This window comes from Culex pipiens, chromosome 3 (genome assembly GCF_016801865.2).
Source record: "Culex pipiens pallens isolate TS chromosome 3, TS_CPP_V2, whole genome shotgun sequence".
Classification (NCBI taxonomy): Eukaryota; Metazoa; Arthropoda; class Insecta; order Diptera; family Culicidae; genus Culex; species Culex pipiens.
This window is the reverse complement of record NC_068939.1, coordinates 161,854,351-161,861,840: the sequence shown is the minus strand read 5'-3', so window position 1 is coordinate 161,861,840 and position 7,490 is coordinate 161,854,351. Positions and strand designations below refer to the sequence as shown.

Here is a 7,490-nt window from a genome sequence, read left to right as displayed (position 1 = left end):
CAAATGGCACTTACAAAATGAATACTGAGTTCTTTGAGTTCATTTGCTACGTCACGGTTTTCTTGCCTACTGACGGTCGCATCCATATGACGGTCATGACTGGAACTGTCAGTGAACATTCATCGATCGTGTTGATAATGTTAGCCGAGGTCTGTCAAATCCGTAGAAATTTTAACCTTAAATGTATACAGTCTATTCCACTTGCTCTAGTGACAGTTTACGTTTAAAATAGGGATAGGCTGCTTGTTTACATCCAATGTTTCGCCTTTTTGAAAAGTTACAACATAAACAAAAAAATACGGCGAATTGACCTTGCCCGAAATCATCCCACGTGCAACATTGTAATACAAAGTAGGAATGTAAATTTGAAGCATTGATAACCCAACCTGGGCTATCACTGCGGTACATTTCGCACAGATGCACAGCTCACAAGCCATATAAAAGGCCTCCCCCCAGCAGTGGCCACAATCAGTTCAGTGGTGTGTTCCTCCAGCGAAGAGAGTTCTACAGTCAGGATGAAGCTGTTCATTGCCGCGATCGCGGTGTCCCTGGCCGTCCTGGTCAGCGGATCGTACGTCCAGCAGCAGCCCGCAGGCGGCGACAAAATGATGAAGTATGGTAAGTTTGAGACGTCTGTTCGGCACTCTGAGTACGAATCAAACTAAGAAGATGCGATTTTAGCGGACAAGGACTTCCTGATGAAGCAAAAGTTTTTCTTCGAGATTCTGCGCAACATCCACATGCCGCTGCAGTACGAGGAGTACATGGTGTACACCAAAACCTGGGTCGAGGACATGAAGATGTACAATGTAAGTTCGGTGGGAGTCTTGCTTAACAGTATGTCTCATTGCGTAAAATTCCTACCCACAGAATGTTGATCAGGTGATGATGTTCATGAACATGTACAAGATGAACATTTTCCTGGAGAAGGGCAAAGTGTTCACCATCTACAACAAGCTGATGATGAAGCAGACGTACATGCTCTTTACCTTCCTGTACAACTCGATGGACTGGGACACCTACTACAAGAACGTGATCTGGGCGCGCGAGAACATCAACGAGGGCATGTTCATCTATGCCGTTACGCTGACCGTGCTGCACCGGACGGACCTGCGCGGAATGGTGCTGCCAGCCATCTACGAGATCTATCCGTACTACTTCTTCAACACCGATATGATCCGATCGGTCACCTTCCGCAAGATGTACGATCCCAAGTTTGGGTTCTACGGCAACGGAAAGTACAACGTGGTGTACTCCAACTACACTCAGACCTACCCGGTGGACTCGGTAAAAATGATGATGGACGGCGATATGATGATGATGGACGGAAACATGATGATGAGCTACTACTACAACGATATTGGACTGAACTCGTACTACTACTACTTCATGATGGATTATCCGTTCTTCCTGGATGGAGACATGTTCGGTATGATGAAGGAACGCACCGGTGAGATGTACCTGTACATGCACCAGCAGCTGTTGGCCCGTTACAATCTGGAACGTTTCTCGAACTACATGCGCCCAATCAAGACGCTGACCTGGAGATTCCCGCTGAAGCTGGGCTTCTTCTCGATGCTGAGCTACTGGAACGGAATGAGCTTCAAGAACCGGGACTTCAACTACATGATCAAGGATGACGACTACCTGAAGCTGGAATGGCTTATGGACTGGGAGATGCGCATGCGTAAGATGATCGACGATGGATACTTCATGATGGACGATGGAACCAAGATTGATATGCGTGACTGGAAGAACATTGATTTCCTGGGCAAGATGATGAACTGCAACATGGATAACATGCTGTGCACCAAGTTTGGCTTCGTGGACGTCATGTCGCGCATGCTGCTGAGTGGAAACGACTTCATGTCCAAGATGGTTTGGCCCTCTGCTTTGATGCACTTCGAGACCTCGCTGCGCGATCCGATGTTCTACTCCATGTGGGACCGCATGCTGGAGTTCTACTACATGTTCAAGAGCTACCTGCCGATGTACACTGTGGATGAGCTCATGTACAAGGGAGTCGTCATCAAGGATGTTGTTGTTGACAAGCTGATGACCTATTTCGAATACTTTGATGCTGATATCTCCAACGTTGTCCCGATGACCAACGTCGACAAGTACTGGGACATGACGGTTCTTGGCCGTACCATGCGTCTGAATCACAAGCCGTTCACCTACACGCTGAACGTGATGTCGGAGATCACTGGCAAGGGTATGCTGCGAGTGTTCCTGGGTCCCAAGTTCATGGACATGATGGACATCAACACGTTCCGCACGATGTTTGTCGAGATCGATCAATACATGGTGGATCTGGTTGTTGGCAAGAACACCATCATCCGCAACTCGCGTGACTTCTTCTGGAGTGTCCGCGATCGCACCATGTACACTGATCTGTACAAGAAGATGATGATGTCTATTGCCGGCAATGACAAGTTCATTCTCGACATGTCGGAAGCTCACTGTGGATTCCCGGATCGTCTGATCCTGCCGAAGGGATGGACCAGCGGCATGCAGATGCAGATGTATTTTGTCATCACTCCGTACATGATGACGGAGGTTAAGGGCGATATGATTTTCGACAAGACCTACATGTGCGGAATGACGACCATGGATATGCTGCCAATGGGCTTCCCCTTCGACCGGAAGATCGATATGACGTACTGGTACACGAAGAACATGATGTTCAAGGATGTCATGATCTACCACATGGACGAAATGAAGGTCAACCAGAGCTATTAGAAGGACGCAGCTTGAACTATGTTCTATGAAATGGATTGAATTAGTTTTTGATAAATTGCTATGAATCGCACGAACAAGCAATAAACAACCGCCTTTGTTAGTTACACACAAAGGATTAGCGCAACGCAAAGTCACTCACACAGTCATTTGATTCTCACCACCTCTCTCATTTGAGCAGGGCCGAGTTTGAATTGTTCAAACATTTCTATCACCTTTCCCAAGATTGCATTCAAATGATTGCTGTCACCACTCACAAGCAAGAAAGAGAGAACAGGGATATACAGAAAGAGCGTGTCGCGGGGCTGCTTGAGTGTTGAGCTCGGTTTCGTTCGTTACTACCTTCGTGTGCGATCTTTGACGATCTCTTCGTAACGACGATCATGACAGGCGCGTTCATTCAACGATCGAGTAGATGTTGTAAGCTGACTGACTATATCTTTAAAATTTGTAGCAATCACTTGGGTTGAAGAAATGTACGGGAACTGCAAGGTATGTAGATAAGATAAGGTAAGGTGGGTGTTCCAGCTGTCAAAATAGTTAGTTAGCACGAAACCCGGATTTTATATGGCGATTTTCTGAAAGTAGGGTTGTTAAGCATGCCGAACTGAACCGAAAAACGTGTTTAGCAAAATTTATTTTTTTGGAAAATAATTATGTTTTAAAAGCGTGTTTCGGTTCGGAAAAAAAACGGTGAAATTTGCCCGGATAATGGTAAAATTTCCACTTTTCTGAAAATCTCCATATAAAATCCAAAAACAATTACAAAAAAATTGATATATAGACATAAGGGGTTTGCTTATAAACATCACGAGTTATCGCGATTTTACGAAAAAAGTGTTGAAAAAGTTGGTCGCCATCGATCATGGCCGTTCATGGTCACCCGCGACAGACACGGACGACGAAACAAAGAGAAACGCAAAAAGTAACTTTTTCAAAACTTTTTTTTCGTAAAATCGCGATAACTCGTGATTAGCCCGGGTCAAAAAAATTAAAGTTGCTCAAATCAAAAATTATATGAGATTGCCCGAAAGAGTACTCAAAATGGAGGCTCAGGCCAAAATTTCAGCCCATTTGGTTGGAAACTGGCTTGCCTTGAGCAGGAACAAGTTTAAATGGGAATTAACCCGTAAAACTGGAGCATTTAGGTAAATTGCTCTGTACAAGACAGCCGTTAACAAATGACGACTTTTGCATACCATGGGGTCCTAGGGGATGATCTGGGGAACAATTCCTCCGAAGGGTGCAAGACGATCCGAGGCCCCTGGTCTTGCCTTGAACCGGATTCATGCCGGCGTCGCAGAAATTCTCATGGTCCCAGCTAAATGTATAGGGAAAAATCAAAGCACACTAAGAAGGCTGCCTCGATCAGAGGACGCCACATGGCAATCAGCCACCACGTGGCAAATTATTGAAAAACACCTTTTTTTCGCATGTTCAAAAATGGAAGGGGTCGTACCACCCCTCAGTCACGAGATATCAAAAAACAGACCTCAGATTCGTGATCAAGGACAAAAGTTACCCCTTAGGACAAAGTTTCACGCAAATCGAAGAGGGGTCGGGGCAACTTTTCGCGATTTCGTGTGATTATTCTGCAATTCTGCGGGTACGGAGATAGGCCTACTTGATCGTTCCTCATTTGGGCATTAGTTGCAAGGGGTAGCGAAAAGGCCGCCATCTTAGAAGTTCAGAAAACAAACACTGAGAATCAGTATTATACATATTATGTATAAGTGTTGAAATCTGTGTGTTATCCCGGTTGAACTCAAAAGTCCCATGCAAATTTGATAAAGCAAACTGAAAAAAGTGTAATGCCGATTCTCAGTGTATGGGCGCACTGTTTGATCGACCAAAAGATAAAAGCAAAAAAGTTTAAAACAGAGAAATATATTCAGCCAATATTTGGATGGAATCTCCATTAATATGATGAAATTTGCCATCAGCAAAACAATTCACGTTTTTTTTCAGAAATTTACCGTTTAAAATGCGAAAAATTCGGAAATCAAAGACCCAAACATTGATTTGTTATGGGCTACCATTTGACAGATAGGGCAGATAGTGCTTTTGTTGTGGGCTCTCATTTGACAACCGTGCTAATGTCGGCTGTGGTCAGTTTGCTTTGGACGGAATAGGGTTGTCATCCCCCCGATTAGTTGTCACTCTTGATAAGACAGTAGTTACGATCTGATCACGCCGAGCAAGTGCGACAAAGGGAATCTGTTCAAAGGACTTTTTGCCACATGCAATTGCCCGACTGATTAAAATTCGGGATTCCAGCCACAAACTTCAGTAAAAATTTTGGGACCATATACGGATGGAGATCCTAAATAGGGGACTGGTCGAAGTGACGTACCCAAACAGACACGAGTTTGACGTATCCAAACGAGCATTTGCCTTTACGCCCAGCAAAACTTATCAGTGTTGCCAAGCTCAGAACATACGTTGCCAGATCGATTTAGCAAGCTTAGACCAGTCTCCCTATTTAGGGTCTCTATGTAAGGACTATCAGCCCTACAAAACGTGTTTGTTATTGTTTATGTTGCGTGCCCTTGTTTTTTTTCATTCAAGGTCAAACACGCTTTTCGACACCACATTCACGTCGAACTGATTAATGACCAATCCCCAATCAGGCTGCGATCGTTCCTGTTAGCCCCAAATCCGATACGACGTACAAAGTTGACCAAATCGGAATAGGGAATGCCCGCTTTGCATACGCTGTAACAATGTCAGCCGGATTAGATTTTAATCGATTCGCTTCGCATCATTATTGCCCAAACAAATCTTGTACAGTAGGGTGCCCAGAAAAAATGACCCCCACTGCTCCACAAGCGGAAAACGGTTTTTTGGGTTATTTTAAGTATCTGTGCAAATTTTGAGCGAAATTGGTTGTGATTAACCCATTGATACCCGAACCTAAAGTTGGTGAAAAAAATGTTTTTCATACAAAAATGACTTTTTTAAATCGCTAATAACTTTTCAGGATTAAGTTTTACAGCTTTGGTATGTTCTACAAAGTTGTAGAGCATTAAATTTCCAATGAGAATCTCACTTTTGGGAATATTTGGATGTAAGTAGCGCACCGTGTAGACCAAATTGTAAGAAAATTGGGTTTTCCATACATTTTTTCGATTTTTCCCATACAAACTTCACCCCCGAGTATCAATGGGTAAATGGTCACCGATTTTGCTCATATTTGGCCCAGAGTCCTAAAATAGCTCAAGGATCAATATTCAGCTTGTGGAGCGAGGTTTTGAGAAAAAGTCCCGTATTCTGGGCACCCTATTGTACAGTCATCCCACATATTTGGAACGGTTTCCAGATCGGCCAATGTTCAAAAAATCATAGCAAATCGATAATTGAACTTAATGATTCGCTTTTACCTTCATTTGAAAGCATTTCTTGCGATCTTTCGAATGCTGTATCGAACATCTGCAAATTTTAACCTTTATATGAAGTTTTTGAAGAATTACTTTGACCCCTGAAATCCACAAATTTGGAACACTTTTTTCTTACGAATGTAAACAAACTTTGGATCTCTCCAAATAATGATTTCACACATTGATACCAATAAAACTCAAGCTTAGTGATGTTTTATACATGTTTTGATAACTTTTTTTGTGAAAATATCAGTTAAATTCAGGTGTTCCACAATTGTGGGAGGCACAATAACATCTCACAATTATGAAACAGGCCATTTAGAGGCAGTGTTTTGCTGCTCTGGACAAAATAGTCTTGGAATGAAGTTTTAGTTCAAAAAGTACTGCTTTTACTAGTGAAATAGCAAGATAATGTCCAAATGAAGGTTCTAAAAATAGTAAGGTTGACAGAAAAGCTACTTTTGGCATGCTACTGACAAATTATCATAAAAGTGTTCCGAATTTGTGAGTGCTCTGCGGAGTAGTTGCGTTGTCTCCTGTGTACTGTCGGTTGTCTCTTTGGCAATGGCTTAATGGACAAATCGCACTTTTTCAATGCTGAATTTGGTTTGAACAAATTTAGCCCGCGTAAAATTCCATCAAAAAAGAAAGTGATTTGCTTCTCAGACAAAAGAAACGTAGATAAACACAAAGAACTGGACAATCACGCCGGGCTCGTTAGCATCCATTTGGAGGTAGTTTGTCCAAGTTTCGATTCTACCCGCTTCAAGAAGGGTCATCCCAATAAATAACTCCAGCACGTAGCCGACCTCAATTATTCAAACCGAGGGGACGAAGAAAATGCAAATTTGTTCCCCCTTTTGCCGAGAAGAACGAAGAAAAACCTGGTGAAAATTGACTTTCCACGCTGATCTGGGGAAAGAACAAAAGGATAGGAAATCTATCTCCGGCTAAATTAGCCAAAGATTGAATATCAAGTGGCGATAAATCAATCACGCAATCCTGCGGGACTCCTCTACCTGCGAGCGGCTTGACCACGTGTCCGGTGTCCGGCATCGCCAAGGGACTAGCTCCTTGTCAATGTCCGCGCCCGGGGTTCGTGTCTTCGGAGGTAATAAATCTCGATATCTGTTGGGTTCGGTTAGGCTGGTGCTTTGTTTCGTTGACACCCTCGGAAGATCTGATATTGATTGAGCTTGAATTGGGATTGAAATGTAGAACGTGAGAAATTTTGGGTATTTTAAGCTGGATCAGCTAGTTCTTTCTAAACTATACCTGAATGACACTCTACCACTGCAGATCTTCAATCACTTCCTCTCGGAAGTGGGGGGTTGGTGTACATTGGCGCATGACGTCAAGCCAAGAACCACCCAC

At 43.4% G+C, this 7,490-nt stretch overlaps 1 protein-coding gene across 1 annotated transcript; it reads left to right on the top strand.

Moving 5' to 3' along the window:
- Nucleotides 1–455: 455 nt before the first annotated feature.
- On the top strand, nucleotides 456–2,876 carry LOC120426085 (hexamerin-1.1-like). Its single transcript, XM_039590795.2, has 3 exons — nucleotides 456–618; nucleotides 682–809; nucleotides 871–2,876. Exons 1-3 carry the CDS (start codon nucleotides 516–518, stop codon nucleotides 2,740–2,742), a joined length of 2,103 nt encoding a protein of 700 aa, XP_039446729.1. The 5' UTR covers nucleotides 456–515; the 3' UTR covers nucleotides 2,743–2,876.
- Nucleotides 2,877–7,490: the final 4,614 nt, after the last annotated feature.